This window comes from Crocodylus siamensis, chromosome 7 (genome assembly GCF_052110815.1).
Source record: "Crocodylus siamensis isolate JL-2025a chromosome 7, ASM5211081v1, whole genome shotgun sequence".
Taxonomy (NCBI): domain Eukaryota; kingdom Metazoa; phylum Chordata; order Crocodylia; family Crocodylidae; genus Crocodylus; species Crocodylus siamensis.
The window spans coordinates 86,346,475-86,366,901 of record NC_143401.1 but is presented as its reverse complement, the minus strand read 5'-3'; the positions used below and the strand labels follow the sequence as shown (position 1 = coordinate 86,366,901).

The window sequence follows — 20,427 nt, the reverse complement described above, 5'->3', positions numbered from 1 at the left end:
AGCTAAAGCTTCCACCCACCCAGAGCTGCACAGCAACAGCTGGAAGCAAGAAAGACAGAAGTGCCCCGCCAGCCCCGATGTGGCTGCTGCACGGGACAGAGGCATGGAAGGGCCTGCAAGCCCCTCTGGTGGGCAGCTGCCAGGTTCCAGGCCCACTGGTGCCTCCGAGCCAGCCTGGGTGGCCTGCTGCTCAGCCAGCCACCACCTGTGCCCCCAGCCCAATCTAAGGGCCTGGACCCCGTTGCCCAGTCCAGGCCAGACCCTGTGCATCCACCCTCAGTAGCACCAGCCCAGCTCAGCACTGCAGCCCCAGCCCCAGGCAGATGGCAGGGCCACGCAAAGATGCAATGTTGCCCTACTGATTGTGAGTGCCTCTTTTTTGGTCCCCACCTGTCAATATCTAAGTCCTGATTCCACCCTCCCTTCCACCAGGTACTCACTGAAAATAACCTCTAATGGAGCAGTGGAAACTAGATCAAAATGGCTTTAAACTGGCACCTGGAAAAAGAAACATCCCAAATTAGTGGGCACTTGAATAATTTGATTAGGTTAAGGTGATTGGGACCTACAGATAGATTTATTCCACCTGACCCCTTGTAGAGGGAGCATTTTAACTGACAGTAGAATGCAAATACTCCTTTTTTTCCAGAGATATTCAATATGCACTGTCTACAGGTTTTCTTTATGCAATTAAGTCTGCCATAGCCAACTTTATTAACTCTAAAACAATCTGGTAACCATTCATTTGCATTACAGTTCTCATTCTGCAATTTTACTTTGACTCCAAAAGTTTTTCCAGTACATCAACTAGGTTTTCTATCAATATATGTATTTTTGTTTGTACCACTGCAGAAGGCCTGAAGACACATGCAACATGTACCTGCTAAATACTTGCTTATATACGCTAAAACATTCAATCCAAAAGTTACCTTGAATTTTTATAAAATGTTTAACACTCTCCCTCTATCCATTACGCTACGGAAAAGAGGAGCTGGCAACCACTGAACATCATTCATTCCGAGTAAGAACTGTAGCTAAAAGCCAGTAAGATTTCCCTCCTCCTTCTCTGCAGAGAGGAAACTGCCACAGAGGTCCAGCTGTAAAAATGGAAGTGACGAGAGAGGCGTACTTCAAATGCCACCTTTTTCTCCTCCTCTCTTCTTTCAGATATTGGCCGGACACAAAAGTTAACAGCAATTAACCTTCAATTGATATTCAGATCATGGTCAAATAAGGAAAAAGCAAATAAAAGCAAATAGCTATGTTTACTGGGTAACAAGAATTAAATTATCCCTGGCTTGAACTGATCATGACTGAGTCTGCCTTATGCATATGTGCATGCTATTTAACGTTTTGTACACTGGTAAGGCCAATCACAAATCACCTGTTCTCTGGAAAATGAAAAGGGCTTAACTGAATACATATTCACTTTTAACAGAAGCAATATTATATTATTTTGCTATAGCCAAAAAAACAAACAAAAAACCAACAAGGGAAAGCTAAGAACTGGCATTTCTTGAGGGGCCCCTTGAGTCCAAAAAAGTTGAGAACCACGGTAATACTGGAATGGCATTTTTAAAAGCCATATAGAAACGGAAAAAAAAAAGACTTGAAGTTCCAGCAGCTTGAAATTATGGCAACTCTTCCATACTTCACACAAAATGCACTTCTTTCTAAAGAGATTTTTACTTTTTTGCTATATGTTAAGCCACGTGTCCTGACAGACAGGAAAAAGTTCATGCTAGAGTAAAGAGTTTAATTTTCATAATATTATTTGAAACTAGCAGTTACCTGGCACCGAAAACCAAGAGGTCTTGGCCACTCCCACAGTCTGGTTTCTGTCAGTCATATACATTTCTTTCACATTAAAAACTCTTAGGTCTTGGTCAACATTATTTCTCTACCTCCTCCTTGGTCAGTCAAATCAAGTATCATATGGATTCATAGATTCAGGTCACAAATCCATACAAAACAACAGGCCTTGCATAAGTGAAGTATGGCCTCTCTTTGTAGTTATTTGGATCTTGACCATGATCATGTCTGTCCTGCCAAGGGGATAATCTTAATTTGTATGCCCTTGCTTTAAAGTGAATATTATATTTAGCTTCGGTACCACTTAAGGATTAGTTACAATGGTATTTCAACTACAAGGACATCCCCATTCTTATGAATCTTATTATTCTGCTTTTTTTTTTTTTTTTAAATGTTTCCAACAGTTGGTTACATTGAAGTTCCTAAAAGATATAGCTTAGAAGACAATGTGCAAGTCCAAGTGACTTTTGTATATATAATCCCACACTGTTCAACATCTTCATCAGTGACTTGGACGAGGGGGTAAAAAGCACCCTGTTCAAATTTGCTGATAACACTAAGATGTGGGGGGATGTGGGCACACTAGAAGGGAGGAACAGGCTGCAATCGGACCTAGACAGGTTACAGGTGTGGGCAGATGAGAGCAGGATGGGGTTCAACACTGACAAGTGCAAGGTGATGCACCTGGGGAGGAAGAACCAGCACCATACCTACAGGCTGGGGAACTCCCTTCCTGTCAGTGCAGAAGAGGAAAAGGGTCTTGGAGTCATCATTGACTCCAAAATGAACATGGGCCGGCAGTGTGGGGAGGCAGTCAGGAAGGCCAACCATACCTTGTCATGCATCCACAGATGCATCTCGAGCAGGTCCAAGGAGGTGATCCTCCCCCTCTACGCGGCACTGGTCAGGCCGCAGCTGGAGTACTGCGTCCAGTTCTGGGTGCCGCACTTCAAGAGGGATGTCGACAGCATGGAGAGGGTCCAGAGGAGGCCACCCGCGTGATCAGGGGGCAGCAGGGCAGGCCCTACGAGGAGAGGCTCAGGGACCTGAACCTGTTCAATCTTCACAAGAGAAGGCTGAGGGGGGATCTAGTAGCCTGTTTCAAACTAGTCAGAGGGGACCCGCAGGCACTGGGGAAGTCCCTGTTCCCCTGAGCACTATCAGGAGTGACCAGGAATAACGGTCACAAACTGGCAGAGGGTAGACTCAGGCTGGACATCAGGAAGCACTACTTCACTGTCAGGGCAGCTAGGATCTGGAAACAGCTTCCAAGAGAAGTGGTGCAGGCTCCTACCCTGGGGGTGTTTAAGAGGAGGCTGGATGAACATCTTGCTGGGGTCGTTTGACCCCGGTACTCTTTCCTGCCATGGCAGGCGGTCGGACTCGATGATCTGCTCAGGTCCCTTCCGACTCTAGAAACGATGAAACTACGAAACTAAGTAGGCCCCAGACAAAGGCTTCCCTTTAGCAGTATGGTCAGCTATAAGTTTTTTGGAAAAGTGGACTGTCGTGGATGGTCTTTTGAAAATGGAGCAACAAAAGGGTAGTTCTTACCTGATGTTTTAAAAGAACAAAAGTAAATACTATCAATTTGTATTTTGCTTTTTTTGTTTGTTTGTTTCTTTGTTCATTACAGCATCAGTTTTGATGTACACTAATTTTACGATTTTATGACATGGAAGTAAAAATATATATTCAATCACATACATTTTTAGTGGGATTAGGAACACTTACTGGCACTGACTGCAATGTCCAAATATTTCCCAGTACGGAAGTAATTTACTTATGGCCAGCTGCCTCTGCTCTGAGGCTTCTTCCGTTTATCTTGCTCTGAATCAATAAACAGATTTTTGTTCAGTGACTGAGCTTTTTCAGCTAACCTCCTCCCCCTGCCCCCACCTCTTTTTTGGCAAGACACAATCACTTGCAAAAAGGACCAGTAGTTGCCCAGGCCCAGCCACTAATCTCTCTACTTGATCAGGTTCTGACATGGAAAGAAACGTTACCGCCAGTTAAACTCTGTCACATGGCAGATGGCCAGTCTTTCCTGTACATCATAGCTTTGACACACTAATGTTTCAGTAAGTCTTCTAAAATTTCTCCCCGGAGTTTTCTGACAGCATTACACTGATGAGAAAATGGGTCAACAGCAAGTGGATGGCTTTAAAACACGAGTAACAAGAAGTGAGAAGATAGATGATCATGGGGAAGAATCATCCTTAAAGCATGCTGCTAACAAATTCAAATACACTCACGCTTAGCACATCATGCTCATAGTAAAAAAGAAAGAAAATAAGCTAAATACTGATGAGATTATACACCCCCCCCCCCAATGAAGTCAGTGGAATTAGCACACACAAAGAGATCAGAATCAGTTTCAGTAAGCTGCTCAAAATGTGATACCAAACATTTGGGTAACCAAAAGCTAAATTTAAAACTTTTGTTTTTTGTAATTATGAGTGTAACTTGGTGAAAACATTTTTAAAACTAAGATTATATTTGCAGAGAGAATTATGTGACAGTTTTTCCTGCATAAATTTAACAACTTTAGGTGGAATCTCTCCAGAATCTAGCCCTATTGAGTTGCTTTTGTTCACTGAAAATATGCTTCATACTCCAAAATTCCATAAGAAATCATCTAAAATTAGGAATACAATTTTCGCTGGAAATAAGAACTGCTCTCTCATTTGCAAGAAACTTATCTAGTTCATGATATGATATGGAAAACAACGATAACTTTAATGATAATTATTGCCAGAGGTGACTGGGCAATGCAGCTGAAAGATAGCAAGCTAGATGTGAAAGCAGGAAATGCACAAGCTGGCAGTGATGTTGTCATATTTTCCCTGGTGAGACTATGAAAGTCTCTGCATAGGAAAGAAATTGAAGCCGTTAGAAGCAGACATACAAGATCATGCTCCTTTGGATGTGGATAAGAACCGATAAAGGCTTGGACAAGATGAAGAATTAAAAAGTAAAAATCATTACATTAGTGTTTATACAAATGGGCTTAAAACAATGTTTAGGCATTGTAGTTCTATAATGTATGTACTTGAACAAATTTTGTTACTGCATGATTCAGTGAGCTAGATTTTCTCTTGTAATTAGGAGGTTCTTAATATAGCTTACCTATTTGCCCCCAAGTATCTCTCCGGATTGGTATACTTGTGGTACAAGAGTTAACACATTTGCTGGGTGGTTATTTTTCTGTTTTTCTGCTTCTCTGTGGAATAGGTCATTCGAACACTGAAATGTTTTATATCAATCCTATATTTCCCAGTAGCACTGAGAGACCTGGATGCTATAAAAATACTTTATATTGATATTGAAAAATATAAATTTTCTTCCACCAAAAGCTATCTGAACTCTAGGAATGGCTAGTCTCTCCTTAGAAATAAATTACTAGGTCAGATATTTAACCGGGAGGTCAGAATAGTTCTACTGGTCTTCATGAAAGCAGGGAATATATTTTACAGCTGGCCCAGGTGTGGTCCGCGGTGAGCCGACTGTAAAAGATGGCAGGCGAGATCAGCAGGCGAGAAGATCCCCTTCTCTCCCCCCTCACCCACTGACTCCTCAATCTACATTTTCACTGACCGCCTGTCTTGTATGCAGCCCAGCCCGGCCTCTGGCTTCTTTACTTTTCATTCCATCCAGGAAGAGCACACACCAACTGCAGATACTTCCTTAGCCTGACAAAGGGTTTCTGAACCCGAAAATTTGCTTAAAAATTGTTTTCCAACTATTTAAGTTGGTTTAATAAAAGATATCAGATTCACCCAAAGAACTTTGTCTGCCTTGGAAGTATCAGTTCACTAACGGAAGAGTGTGGGTGACATAAACCATGTTAAAAAAAAAAGTAAGGCTCTCTGCCACCATCCTAAACACAAGCAACAGCCAATTTGAGCATGATCTCTGCAACGCTTTGCTGTAGGACACCACACAAACAGGTGAGGAAGTCATTCCAGAAATGTAGTGAATTACCCAGAAACCGTCTTGTTTACACTGGTCAATAAAACACTGTTATCTCTCTTACAATAGGCCACACTGTTTATTCAAACACAGTTAGCCTTCAAGCACAGGCCACCTATTTATTTAGTGAGATCAGCTATCACTGTAAATCAATTTCTTTGCAAATGAGAAATACAGCTGTCTGCAAAACCTACTTAAAACTCCTTCCTGCATCCAATATTTATATGTGTAGCAGAGCAGATTACCACGAGAATACAAAAAAGGTCATCAGCACAGTGTATCTGGGCAAGTGAAAATGGTGCTGCTACTCTTCAGTTGTATAGCTGATCTGAGGGACAGTCATGTTGCATTTACTTTGGTGTGCGTGCGTGTGTGTGTGCTCGCGCGCACATGCATGAGCATGTGTACTGCTTTACAAGCAGCTTTATTTCCTTTTTTAACTATGTGTGTACCACATTATCATCACAGGTACAGAGCTATTCTATTAAAAATATACGCAATTCAAAGATTCACAAAACAAGTGTGTTATCACCTCAGTCACCTTTATGAAGTTTGGCTGTATAGGACTCCACTGTTAAAATAATTTTTGCCTTTAACGTGCTGAAATGCTTTAGGAAAGAGGAGGCCCGGTCTCTTGATCCTGCAGGATGTTTCTGCAAGGTTCTCCGTATTGGAACCGTTATACAAAAGGATGCCCGAGGAATTAAGATTTAGCTCCACCCACAGATCCTGCAGGTTGTACACATTTCTAAGGGGATCAGTAGCAACACTACTCTTGCAGGGAATCCAGCAGCTATTAAACATGGGTTGTAAGGCCTTCCTAACATCTTCTATAGGACAATAAAGAGCAGCAGCAAACGCCATGTTTAGGGCATAAATTCAAATCTAAATCCCCAGCAGTTTTTGGTTGCTTATAAACTTTTGACTCTCATTATTCAGGTGGAATACTTTTTTTTTTTTTTTTTTTACTGCTTGTTATTTGGCTGAATGTTCAAAGTCTGAAAATTATTTCGAAGTCGGGCTAATCAAGTGCCAGAATGCCATTTTCATGTCAAGATTTCATGACTTTTGATGTACTCGTCTTACTAGCCAGTTTTCATATGGCGTGTTCGATCTGAACAACAAGCTAGGCTGTGTCCCACAAACCACAGCCACTGGTTGGGACTTGTACACTGTTGCTACATCTCAGGAAGACCCAAGAGGGATTACGTCTTAGAGGAGGAACATGACATTGGAAGCCAAGTGATAGCGAATACGAGAATTACAAAACCAGCCTCTGCACAAAATGCCCCTGGCCTCGCTGGCTGGCTGGCTAGTAGTATCAAAAAGGGGAGGCATGGCCATGGCTTTGCTCCTCCCTCATCTTCTCCGGACACTGCGTCCCCTCAGATGCAAGGAGTCCCTGATTCTCCACCAGGGTGCCGAAGCACCCTGGGGTGCCATGAGACCTTTTAAAAGGTGCTACAAGGTATAAAGAGACAAGGGGAAACTCAGGATTGTCCCTGCCTGGTCACTGAAACGCCTCAACTACCCTGACCCTCTGCAAAGAGTTAAGTACTGTAATAAATAAATTAGTTTTTGGAATGGGGTGCTGCTCAATTAACATAAGCTCTCAGGTGAATCTGATATTTTATGAGACCAACTTAAATAGTTGGAAAAAAAAGTTTTAAGTAAGCTTTTGGGTTTAAAAACCCTTCATCAAGCTGAGGAAGTTTCTGCAGTTGGGTGTGTGCTCTTCCTGGGTGGAAGGAAAAGCAAAGCCACAGGCTGGGCTGGTATGCATACAAGTCAAATAAGGGGTGCCTCAAATCTGAAAGGTTGAGAAACACTGCCTAAGCACAGGGCCTGCAAGGGTTTCTAACCTTTACACAAATAGGCAGAAAGAGGTGTGGTGTCATGTAAATCAAAGGTTCCTTCAGGCACAGTCTGGCCCAATGTGACTATGTTCTTAAAGACTATTGCACCTTGCACAGGTAAGAAGTGGAGATAAGGTTGGAGAAGCTGTAAAAATAGTTCCAACAGCTATGCACCAAACACAGTGCAACCCAGTTTTACAGAATGTCTTTGGTTAAACAGGAAAAGGGTTGTGTTAAGCCTGAAGTTAAAATGTTGAAAAGCTCAAGACGAGAGGAGGGAAAAACAACTTGCTGGCCTTCAAGTTTATTTGAAAGATGGATTACCAAATATTATGTAAGGCGCAAATCTCAGAACTATTCCCCATTGTATCTACAAATATTATCAAATTTTACAAGACCATGAATTTTCATAAAAAGTGACATTTTCAAAAAGCTTTCCTTGCTTTAATCCTTCTCTTTTTCTTTTGATAGGATTAGACAATGAAATGGCAGACTATTAAATAAGCACACCAAAATGCTAACTGTGAGGCATTTGGCTTTACATATTTATAAATTAGTGTTTCACAGTCACTTCAAATTTGACATTACAGTTCAGTGTCTTCAAGCAACTCATTGCAATAAGTGTTGAATTTGATTTATATGGTCCTTCATTTTCCACGCATGCCAAATAATTATTTTTTAAAAACACCTATAAATTTGGTTTAATGAAAGACCAAAAAAGAAACGTGACTTTTTTTTTTTTAAATTAAAAATGAAAACGAAAAACGTGAGCTTTCTTGCCTAAATCCATTAAAAAAAATTCCACACAGACAGTTAGTCATTCAGGGTCCAAATATTATCTTGCAAAAGGTGAGATCTCTGCCAACCTATTCATCTGAAAGGATGGACTGCTTGCTGTGGAAGTCTCTCCAGTCTTACCTAGTAGAAGCTGTTCTACCAGGTAAAAAGTTCAACACTTGCAGGCTGATGCTCTCCGACCTCCTTTTCCATTCATCCAAACATTCAGAGGACTGACTCGACTGAATTTAGAGAAGGCAAAAGCATGAAGAGAGTTTCTCAGGAAAATAGTCGCGGGAGGGAAATTCACCCATCTAAAACTATACACCATTTTCCACTGGGATGCAGTCTCAGGAATACAGAGACACTGTGAAACAACTGCAATGGCTAGGTTTGCTAGGACCAAATTCTGTATTTTATGGTGTACAAGTCAACACTGTATTTCCAATCAAAATTTAGGATTTTCATAGATCCAGTGTATAAGTAGTCCCTGCTACTGCAGCCAGAGTCCAGGAGCCACAGTCGCAGCTAGGTGGGCAGCAGAGGAGCTCAGCATGGGGGGTCATGAGTAGCTCCTGCCTGGCAAGCACTGCTCACTGCTGCCACTCTGCGCCCTGGTGCTGCTGGCGGCAGGTGGTGGTACTGTGGATCCCGTGGCTCCACCCCACTGGCCAAGATCTACCCGCGGGGCAGCTACCGGGCCGTGGGTAAGTGTCCCCAGGCCAGACTTGACGGGTGCAGAGTTTGGGCAGCCAGCCTAGCTCCAGTGTCAGGAGCCTGACCTGGCCTCCATCAACACCAGGAAAGCTCTTAGATGTTTGTTTGCTGCCTCCCGCCAGGGTGCTAACACAGGGTCCAGCTGAAGTACTGATACGGTGTATAAATTGAGATAGAAATTTAAAAAGGGCAAATATTTTGGCTTCAAACCTTGACTTATAACACTGAAATATGGTACTTTAACTGTATACAAGATACTCTCTATACTGCTTAAATTTACACAGTATATGGTTTATTTTGTTTTGGACTTTAAACAGCCCCAGATTATTAAGCCTGCAATTGGAAAATCTGTTCCTTGATTGGCACAAAAAACACAAATATACCTTGAGTGCCCTTGGGACTCCAAGCATTACCTGAAAATACTTTAATAACATGTCTCCTAATATTTCTCAGATTATCTGCCTAGCCATTTGTAAATCACATCATTTCTTATTTAATAACCATGGTAAAGAAGTTTCATTTTTAGTTGTGAATAGGTCTGGATTAATTTCTTTCAACAGATCTTTAAAGCTGGTAGCAGAGGATAGAACACTCCCAAGGTTAAAAAAAACAACACAACTGTGCAGTATGAAAATGTGTACAAACCCTCCGGCTAGTCAATACTTTGACAATCTTGCAGTACCAATAACAGTCGAATATTTGTTAGCACACAGATTATGAAAGGAAGACAAGTAAGAGTTAGGTCTCAGCTCCAAAAAAAACTGAATCACATTTGATACATAGCCCAAAGAAATGGAAGAGGCATTAGTCCAGCTACATTTTCCCCAGCCTTGGCATTATTAAATAACTTGATAAAGGTATTGTTTTGTTTAGTTTCCAGTACAACAGAAAGCATGCATACGTGGAGAGAGGGAGAGAGAGAGAGAGAGAGAGAGAAAGAGAGAACATATTACATATTATGGATGCACACTACTATTTGTATTATTTTCCATTTACACAAATAATAAAAAGGACATACTCTCCATATTCTACGTGACCTCCCTGGGCAAGACTTGCACAGATAAGTAGCTAGTTAATTCAGCTGAAATACCCTTTCTTCCCATTGTACAAGAGAGGATTGCAAAACCACTCACTGTATATACACAATTCTCACTTCTAGGCTTCTGTCCCTCTTGCTAGGATTATATACACTACTGCTTTTTATACCTGAAGAGGCCTGCTTTGAGAGCTCCTGTGGAATTAGACAGCCCTTTTGGGAGTTTTATAAGAGTACCTCTCTCAGCACAGGCATTCATCTCCATTGCTACAAAGCTGAATTTGGACTACCAATACTCTGTAGAGGAAAACTGGCAACTGAGTCTTGCTTCAAATATTACACAGAAGTGTTAGGTGGAGCTATTTTCATTTTATTCATGAGTTCTGCAGAAAAAAAAAATTAGTAATCTTATGCATTACAAAGAGTGTGAATAATTCAAGCGAATAATTCCCACAGAGCTCCCTTAGGCCAGGAATTCTCTCTGTAAATACAATTCAGAGCAAACCCCAAATTCTCTCTTATTATGTAGTCCTCAAACTAAAAAGCTACATGTCATTTCAATGGAAAATTTCCAAAACATCAGGAGCTAGTGCAAGGTATAGCTTCTTGTTAACACAAATATTCCAAATAACTAGCTATACATCAGGATGAGAAATGTAGGAAACCATCCAACTTTAATGATCTGCTCTTTGAACATGGACCCTGTTTATGCATACAATAAATGTGTACAGAAAATCCATGAATAACATTTATTCCAGTACTATCTAATAATACATTTAGAAATGCTGCAAACAATTTTGCATTGGAATGTGTCGATTCATCTCTCTGAGGTCACATGCATGTCTCAAGTTGATGTAATAAACACCTTGGAAGCACAAGACACCCTGGGACTATAACATCCAGCGCATTACTGAAATGTCTACATTTAATAACATAGCATCATTTTTCAAAACTGACATGTACTAATATTCTATAAATAATGAGATCAGATTAAAGTCTCACCATTCATTACAATATATTAAAACTGTCTAAACTTTTATCACCGCTAGTATAATAAAGAAGAATGAAAATGCCAATAACCACACACAGCAAGTTATGAATATTTTCCTTAGGAATGCTGTAGAAAGTCCAAATCAGATGCTGTGTCTTCATGTAGCTATGCAGCTCAACTGAACATATGCAGCTATCTTTCATTTCTCACAAGAATAATCTATTACCCCTTTTGTGTTGATGTATGCATACATGTCTAGTCTTGTTATCAATTCCTTTTCAGTTACTACTGAAAGTTTAACTGTTAAAAGATAGTGGACAACGCAAGAGCAGCAGCTTTCCATTGACTCATCTCTTTCCATTACAGCGGAAAGCCAACAAAGCATACAGCACTCTCCAAGGGTACTGGGGCAACTGCTACTGAGATGTGTTCCCAGAAACCCTCAAGTCAGTGCTCTGACAGACTCGCACAGCATGGTCCTTGAGCTAGCACGAAGGCAAAAACTTGTACGTTATTTTGAATCTAATCCACTGATTTTCAACCTCTTCCAACTCAAGGCACCCTTAAAAAACGCCAGCTGTTTGCTCCGACTTGTTTTTTTTGACTAAGGAAAAACAACAGAGCATTTTTTTTTGTTGCAAAGAACTCAGAAAGACCACAACAGGCGAGAATGTTTTTTGACACTATGGATTCCTATCTGATATTTCTGCACTGAGCTTGTACATTCTGTGTAAGGGCTTGCACACTTAGTGCTAATATTGTGCAACACCCTTTAAAGGCTCTTGTGGCATCCTGCTGAGATATTATTCTAGCCTTTCTTTATATTTCTTTTTGAATTTTTGACCATGAAGGGTGACTTCACCTTTTTATTATAAAAAGGTATTACCGGCTACTCAAATTGCTCACTTCAAATGCTATACGGGTCTTACGTTAAGATGATCTGTAATAAACACAACCCTTAAGTAAAATTCCCAGATTCCTTTATGAATGCATTACCCTTAAAAACCTGGGGCCCACAAGATGCTATAGACTACTGATTCTCAGCCAGAATACCACAGCACCCTGGGGTGCTTCCAGATCCTCTGAAGGGTGCCAAGAGGTGTGAGGACATAAGCGAGGTAGGAGGAGGTAAGTAAAAAGACACAAGCTCGGGCTTGTCCCTGCCTAGCTGATCCCCTACCCCCACGGCACAGCCCCTCGCAAGGAGGCAACCACTGTAATACATCAATTCATTTTTAAAAATTTGGTGTGGTTCACAAAAATTATGGAGGGGTGCCTGCAGTCCAGTGAAGGGTGCCTGAGAGTTCAAAAAGGTTGCGAACCTCTGCTGTAGTAAGCAGCTTAAACTTTTAGATAAATACATATGCGCTATTTATTAAAAAAAGAAAGATTTTAATGCTATGATGCGTGCTCCCTAACTTAAATTACTTCTGCCTGAGATGACAAAAAAAAATTATGTGGTTTTCACAATAATCAGCACAGTTTCAAGGGAGTTCTCTTGGTATTTCACCTAGTTTACCACTTGAAGAACTGCTACCCACTTACTAACAGCATACTAAAGGCTTTGCTGGATGCACTTAGGTAATTTGGACATTGCTTGCTAATGCACAAAAGTTAGCATACCAAAAATGCATTTATATAGCTGACAGCCTAAGTTACCTAGTTATTTTGTACTTCTTCCCCTTTGTTTTATACAATTAAATAAGAGCTAAACGTTTAAGAACCTTGCCCCCGATATTTTTCTAATGGTCTAAATGCTATTGACCCAGTCTCAACCTTAGTCATCAGTTTATTTGTACTGCCATCTGCTGTCAGGATTACACTACTGCTATGCCAGTAATATTTTAATTTTTGCAATTAATGACACAGCAAAAGGCAGGCATAATATTCCTACTCACACCTTATAAAATAAGTTTTTGTTTTGTGACATATGCCTTAAATAACAATTGTTCAACACCACATGCTAAACACATTTCTATATACAAATCAATGTAGTTTTAATTGCTAGCACAACAATCCTGCAGACATGAGGGAATATTGGTTGGGACTGCTTTCATGTGAGGAAGTACTAGCAGGACTGGATCCTTATCCCAAAAAATTACAGTATCATAATATACTAGTATAGTATCATTTACTTAACTGGGAGTTCTGGTTGCTATAGGACATATATTAGGAGGCTCAGATAACCTGTACTAAATGATAGTATACCGAGACAAGGCTTTTGCTTATAAGAGTTAATAAAAAGACGGAAAAAACAAAAGATCAAAACGCAACAGCAAAAAACAACAACAAAAAACAGATAATTAAATGACTTCATTATAGCAAAGATTTGTTAAAGTTTCTTTTAAAGATCTTTCAATTTAAACAATACTGTTCAGGAGAATCCTGATTCAGATTAATTACTAGCACTGCTAGCAGGATCTGAAGCTACAACCATACTCAGTTTTCACAGACTCATACACTGCACCTTTTATCTGAGGAACTCTCCCAGATCCTCCCACACAGAGAAGGAAAAAGCATAGTTTATGGACTGTGTCCTGCTAAAATTAGTGCAAACCATCAGTATGATCTGTTTCCCATATACAGGATCACAGTGCTGGAAGGGACCTCACAAGGTCATCTAGTTCAGCCCCTTACTCAGGGATGATCCTAGCCTGAGCAAACAAGGTATCCATCTGACTGCTCTTGAAAACTTCAAGGATGGAGATTCCAGAACTCCTCTAAATAGCCTGTTCCAATGCTTGACCACCTTCATAGTCAGAAGGTTCCTTCCAATCTCCAAACTCAATTTTCTCTGATGCAGTTTGAGACCGTTGCTCCTGGGTATTTGAAGAATTATTGAATTGTACCCCACCTCCCCAAGTCTTCTGCAGACTACATAACCCAAGTTCTTTCAGCCTTTTCTCACAAGTCATGCTTTTGTTGCATGCTTAATTTATGCCAGCAGTTTTCAAAAACTTTCTGAAGACTTGGAATCCTTTCACATCACTTCTGCTGTGGAACCCCTAAGCCCAACTCCACACAGTCCAGGGGCCCTGGCCCTGCAGGCAGAGCACTGCCTCCAGGCCTGCTCTGCCATTACCTCCAATCTCTCTGCAGAACCCCTGATGACCTACTGCAGAACCCCAGGGTTCCATGGAAAACGGTTTGAAAACCACTAATTTATATAATTATGGAAACGAAACTACAGTAATCGTACACAAGTTATTTGGACAGTCTAAACTTTAGGATAAATCGTTGATACTTAGCAATCCCCAACTGGTTCTCCTGTATACAGCTGATTGCTTCTCCTGCATGTTAATTTCTACCAGAAGAAGTTTCTTCCAGTAGAAAAATATCCAGGAACTGAATTGTATAGAAGTTCTTCTAGTTCCATGGTGAAAGAGCTTCACAGGCATGGTTTCCAGCCATGGGGCACTAGGGGGGTTGCTCCTGGGGCTATGCTCACTCTTAGGAGAGCCCATTAATTGACTGTCTGCCCTGTCCCCTGCCTGGGAAGGGGCAGGCTGTCAAGTGGCGGCTGGCAGCTGCTGAAAAGCAACAGCAGATACAGACAGCTAAGGAGGGTTCCAGCCCCAGGAGAATGCCCCCCAACCCCACCCATCGGCTGACTGGCAGGAGGGAGGCATTTTCTCATGGCGAAGAAGCAGACACAGCAGACTACCTCACCTTGTGCTGCTTCAGGCTGACCCACAGCAGTGCAGGGCAAAGTGGGGGCATTTAATTGCAGCAGCAAGTCTCACTCACCCCACTCTGCTCAGTGTCAGCTGGGCAGCCCATGTGGCAAGGGGAAGCCAGAGGCGCCGAGAACCAGGCATGCAAAGGCTTTCCCCAACCTGGACTCCAAGCCGCTCCAGCTTTCAAGCTGCTGCCCCCACTGCCCAGATAACAGCAAGGGAAATCAGACAGAGAGAATTTCTTGCTGTGTTCAGGAGTTGCTGCTTCCTGACTGCTTCTCTTTGCCCTTCCCTTCCCTCCTGCCACTCAGCTGGGTAGTGGGGGCAGCAAATTAAAAGCTAGGAGGGGCCAGCAGTCTGGCTAGGGGAAAACCCAGTTCCCAGCCACTCTGGCTTCGCCCTGCCATTCAGCTGACCTGGAGCACAGCTGGGCAAGGCAACCTGGTATGTCTCAGCCACAAGGCTTGGGAATCTTGCCACCAGGGCAAAATGCCCAGACCCTACTCTGTACTTGAACTTTAGAATGAGAAGCAAGTGGGGAGCAGCAGGTTACTGCTCCTTCTCTCACCTCCCAGTCTACAGGATGGGGGCAGCTGTCCCCTGCCCCACATCACCTTCTGCAGACCAGAGACCCCAGTCTCAGGAAGACAAAGGAGCCTTTCCCTTGGTTCAACTCCTCTTGGGCCCTGGGAAGAGTTAAGGCAGAGGAAAGTTTGGATGTTTAATTTCCTGTAAGGGAACCCTGGTTATCCCCAAATAATTTTTCCTGCCAGAGCAGCCATTTTTGATTTGGGAGAAAAAGCTTGGATATCTGCACACTTCGTGTTTCTACTGGGAGAACACCAATTCTCCCCATAAAAAATGAACACCTGTGTGTGGCCATTGACGACTTAAGCTAAAACTGGAACTCTACAGTCTCAGAAGAGTGTAATCAGAGAAGTTTAAGCCATGTACCATTTCTATGGAACTTACTGTTTTTATGGAACTCCTTGACTTTTCTTCCCAAACATTATTGCTCAGCTCCAGCGTGCAGTGAACATTTGTTTCTCTTTCATAGGATCCAAAAAATAGTAATCTGAAAACAAAAAAACAGCAGTACAAGTATTTTAACAGTTTTATACATAGTCAAATTAGATCAGTACATGCTTTAGGAACAACTTTTTAAAACTTATTCACCTTTTTCATACACTAACAACAGTTCTCTAGTGTTAAATTTAGTTTGTACCAAAAAGGAAGTTTTAAAAGACTTCTATGCCCTCTAGTGGAAGAACTGAGTAAATAAAACTGGCCACAGTTTTACTAAAGACAGGGAAGAGATGCAGTTATCTAAGTAAGTAATACTACAGAAATCATTTAGATGTACTAAATGAACAGTGCATAAATTTTTGTGAAACCGCTTCATCAGGTCCTGTGAAAGGACATGCACAGGAGTCTATTAAATAGGGGCAGTTTACTTTCAGTATCTTCTTAAGAGCATTTCCAATGCTCCATCTTTAAGTAGATAAACTGCACGTTTACAAGAAATGTTTTTTTCAAGTCTCTTGACTATTTAAACATTCCTCCCACTGCCAGAACTTCACTACTGATTTACTTGGTTCAACAAGATAAATAAAATTACTGCAACATTTAAGCTAAGATTCCACTTTATAGCAAACTTATTTCTACTTAATGATGCCCATATTCCATCATCAATATGGCTTTTCTCCACATAAATGCTAACATCTCCCCCCCTATTTTTCACGTATAAGCTTTTATCCCAAAAGATAGCAAAATTCTTCAACTCAATAATTTGCAGTATAAAATGAAATGCACCAGCCTCTGGGTGCAGAGACACACTCAGGATGCACATAAAGGTAGGCTGCACAATAATAGGTGGCAGATGGATAGCACATTTTGGGATGATGCAAACTCTTCATGGTCACAACAAGCACTGGCTTTTTATTGTCTATACCTTGAATGTCAAATTCATCCCAGACCCTGCGCCAGGGTGGCAGCAGGTCAAGTGGGGCTATATGGGTACTGCCCTCAATCCTGTTCCCTCTTTGCCCCATGGTTGCTGCCGATAACTATGTCCAACAGAACCCCAGGTTCTGCAACAGTTCTGCCCCCTGCTAGCTCTGCCCCCAGATTCATACAGAACTGATAAAAATGGGATCTAGGGTCCCAACCTAAAAGATACTATGTAAAATAACTTCCAATACTCTGAAAATCATCACCGTGAAAGAACAAACAGCAGGGTTGGAATTTTAACCTTAAATTAAAAAAAAAAAAGACTAGTCCTCCCAGTCCCAGGGCACCAAACTGGCAAGCTTTGGAAAAAGACTGCCAAGCAATTCAAGACTCTGCTATTTTTCTAGAGCAGCCACCAACCTGCCTTTTAACATTACATTAAATAGTAAACTGAGCAATTGACGTATTTTGGATTCTGATCAAGGAAATGTTTAAAGAGATTAACACACAAATGTGTGCACGTGCGCACACAGAGAAATGTTTTAAGTACAACTAAACTGTATGCAAGAGTGTGGATGTGTGTGGATGTGGGTGCAGGGGGAACAAGACAAAGGACGTTAGCAGCTCACAGAGGCACCATGGGGGGCACATACTCCCTGGATCTGTGGGGCAAGGGTGGGCTGCTACTGTGCGCTCGAGGCTGGAGGTTGAGCTAGCCTCTTCCCAGCAGGGGGCCTGGGTCAAGGCTGTAGCAGTGCTGGGAAAAGGGGTTATGGGGGTTCAAGCCATCAACAGCATAGTGCAGCAGCATGGAGAAAAAGATCCCAAAGAGCATGGATGTCAGAACACAACCCTGCTTCACTCCGTTTTTCATGTCAAACCTGTCAATTTGATCCATCAGACTGAACTGTGGCCTGCATACTTTCATGGAACGAGCGTATCCTGCTGTGTAATGTTGCAGTGTATTCAATTTTTACCAGGACCTTGAACAAACCTGCTCTGCCGATAGTCTCATTACTCCTACTGCAAGAAGAATGCAGAGGACAAAATAAGCCATGGTATGTAGCATTTATTAACCTGACTAAAGCCGTTGGCACTATCATGTCCACTTTTGATTTCCTTGCTCTGAATCCACAGTGATTCCAGGTAGATGTGGTCAGCAAGTTGTTGCAAGCATTTCAGGATGACTCTAGCAAAAGCCTTGCCTGTGACGTTGAGGAGACAGATGCCCCTATACTTGTTGCAGTCACTGTTGTCTCCCTTGTTCTTGAACAGAGTGATGACGATGGCATCACGCATGCCCCGGAGCGCTTGATTTTCCTTCCAGCAGCGCACTAGAAGTTGATGAAGATGCGGTAGCAGGTTAGCCTTCTGCACTTGAGAACCTCAGCTGGGATGCCATCCTCCCCCCGTACTTTTCTGCTTGTTAGAGAGTCTATGGCCTTGCCAAGTTCTCCAGGTGTAGGCTTTTTGTCTAGCTGTGCCAGTACACCTAGAGTTGGAAGTTGATCCAGTGCCTCTTTTGAAATGTCTGTTTCATGGGAGTAAAGCCCTAAGTTATGTTCAACCCAGCGTGACATCTGCTTGTTCTTGTCAGCGATTTTTACTTTGCCATCTTGAGACTCGAGGGGGAAAACTCTAGTGACAGCTGGGCCAAGGACTTTCTTCAGGCCGTCACACATAACTTGCAGGTTTCCTGTGTCTGGGGCAAACTATACATCTTGACATGGGTCAGCCCAGTACAGGTTTGTGCTGCATCTGGCTATTTCTGTACCACTGTCCCAACATGCTTCAGTTTAGCCTTGAAACTTTGTCGGATTCTGGCTGTGTTTCAGATAGGCTGTATTCTTGGCTTCAACAAGCGGTAGCTCTCTTCCAAGTATGCCTCAAACCAGTCTTTATTTGACAATTTCTTCTTCCCATATACTTCTGTGGCTGTTTCCTGGTAGTAGTTAAATTTTAGCATCTAAATAAATAATTGGGTTTTTAAAGAACTGTCAAAGAAAAGCTTTAGGAATGATTCAGGACCACAATCCCAGTGTGTCTTGGTTTTCTCCCAACCCATGCAACCATATGCCAAGTATGATGGGAAGGGAGAAGAAGAGACAAAAAGGTCCAATCCTCCTTGTATGGCAAGGGAAGATACCAATCCTTGTAAGCCTCTAAGGCAGTGGTCTCCAAACTTTTTGGCTAGAGGGCTACTTAATGAATTTTGTTGTCCTCGAGGGCTACACCTCTTTCTCTCTCTCTTTACTCCCCACATCATCCCCATCCCACCCTGCAGCACATCCCAAACCCTACCCCACCTGGAGCTGCAGGATGCCTTCATCCCCACTTTGCCCAGAACCTGCTGGCCACATCCACAGCTAACGCCAGCACCTGCCTGGCACAGAGGACGCAGCCCCGGGTTGGTGCCAACATCGGCTGCGGACAAGGCCAGCAGGTTCCAAATGGGGTTCAGGGAATCTGCTTGGATTCACAGCTGATGCTACTGCGTCAGCACTGGGCAGAAACAGTCCTGCCGGCTCGCCCAGTGGAGTAGAAATAGCCCCACCTAACCAGCATTGTGCAGCGGCCGGAGCCGGAGCTGCTGAAGTTTCTACGGCAGGTCTGAGGCACTGTAAATTAGGAACTTAAAAATTAGCAAGCCCAAAATTACTCTCAAAGTTACTTCCAGTGCCTCAGCTCCCCACTTATAAAGTTGGGGCAATGCCACCCTTTTACTTCATCAGGGAGCTAAAGTAGCTGAAGTTTGTGAGATACTCCAGTAACAGAAGTGATGAGTGCCATAGAAAAACCCAAGAAACAACAAGTTACTCTATCCTAAGAGCAGAGTTTAAAGTAAAAGCTTGGCACTACACACTGAACACTAAGAGGGGAAAAAAAAATATATAGCTGAACATTGTATATTTGTGCACTGGATGAAACAGGGAGTGTATGGAAATATACAATGATCCTATAATTAAATATTCATAGTTAGTTTCATAGTTGGTAGCGCTGGAAGGGACCTGAGCAGATCATCAGATCTGACCCCCTGCCATGGCAGGAAAGAGTACTGGGGTCAAATGACCCCAGCAAGGTGTTCATCCAGCCTCTTCTTAAAGACCCCCAGGGTAGAAGCCTGCACCACTTTGCTTGGAAGTTGGTTCCAGACCCTAGCCGCCCTGACCGTGAAGTAGCGCCTCCTGATATCTAGCCTAAGTCTACCCTCTGCCAGCTTGTGACCATTATTTCTAGTAACTCCTGGTAATGCTTGGCGGAACAGGGACTCCCCCAATGCCTGTTGGTCTCCCCTGACCACTTTGTAAATGGCCACTTGCAGTTGTGGGTGAGGCTTGCAGTGGGTGGTGTTTAGCTATCTTTGGGTAAATGGTTGCCTGTGAATGCAAGAAACTTTGGACTATGACCTTGAAAGGCCCTACCAGTCCTAGTTGCCATTATGTCTTAGAATTACAGGGGAATTTACACATTCATCAGCTATGCTGTGTAAATGTGGTCAGCAAATAAACAGTGGCCTGATAGCATTAATTCTTAAGCAAGCCAAGGCAAAGAATTTCATGCAGAATATACTGTCCTGTGGAAAGAGGGTTATCAAGCCTGTTGCAACTAGGTCAGGAGATTGCAGAAGTCTGGCTGGTC

The 20,427-nt window shown here is 42.4% G+C and overlaps 1 protein-coding gene across 1 annotated transcript in view; it reads right to left on the bottom strand.

Moving 5' to 3' along the window:
* PDZD8 (PDZ domain containing 8) overlaps window positions 1-20,427 on the bottom strand; it is an 84,459-nt gene that overhangs the window by 31,623 nt on the left and 32,409 nt on the right. Inside the window, exon 3 of the mRNA XM_090057298.1 lies at window positions 15,811-15,913. Within this exon, the coding sequence (XP_089913424.1) occupies window positions 15,811-15,913 (103 nt within the window). The remainder of the gene's footprint in view (window positions 1-15,810; window positions 15,914-20,427) is intronic.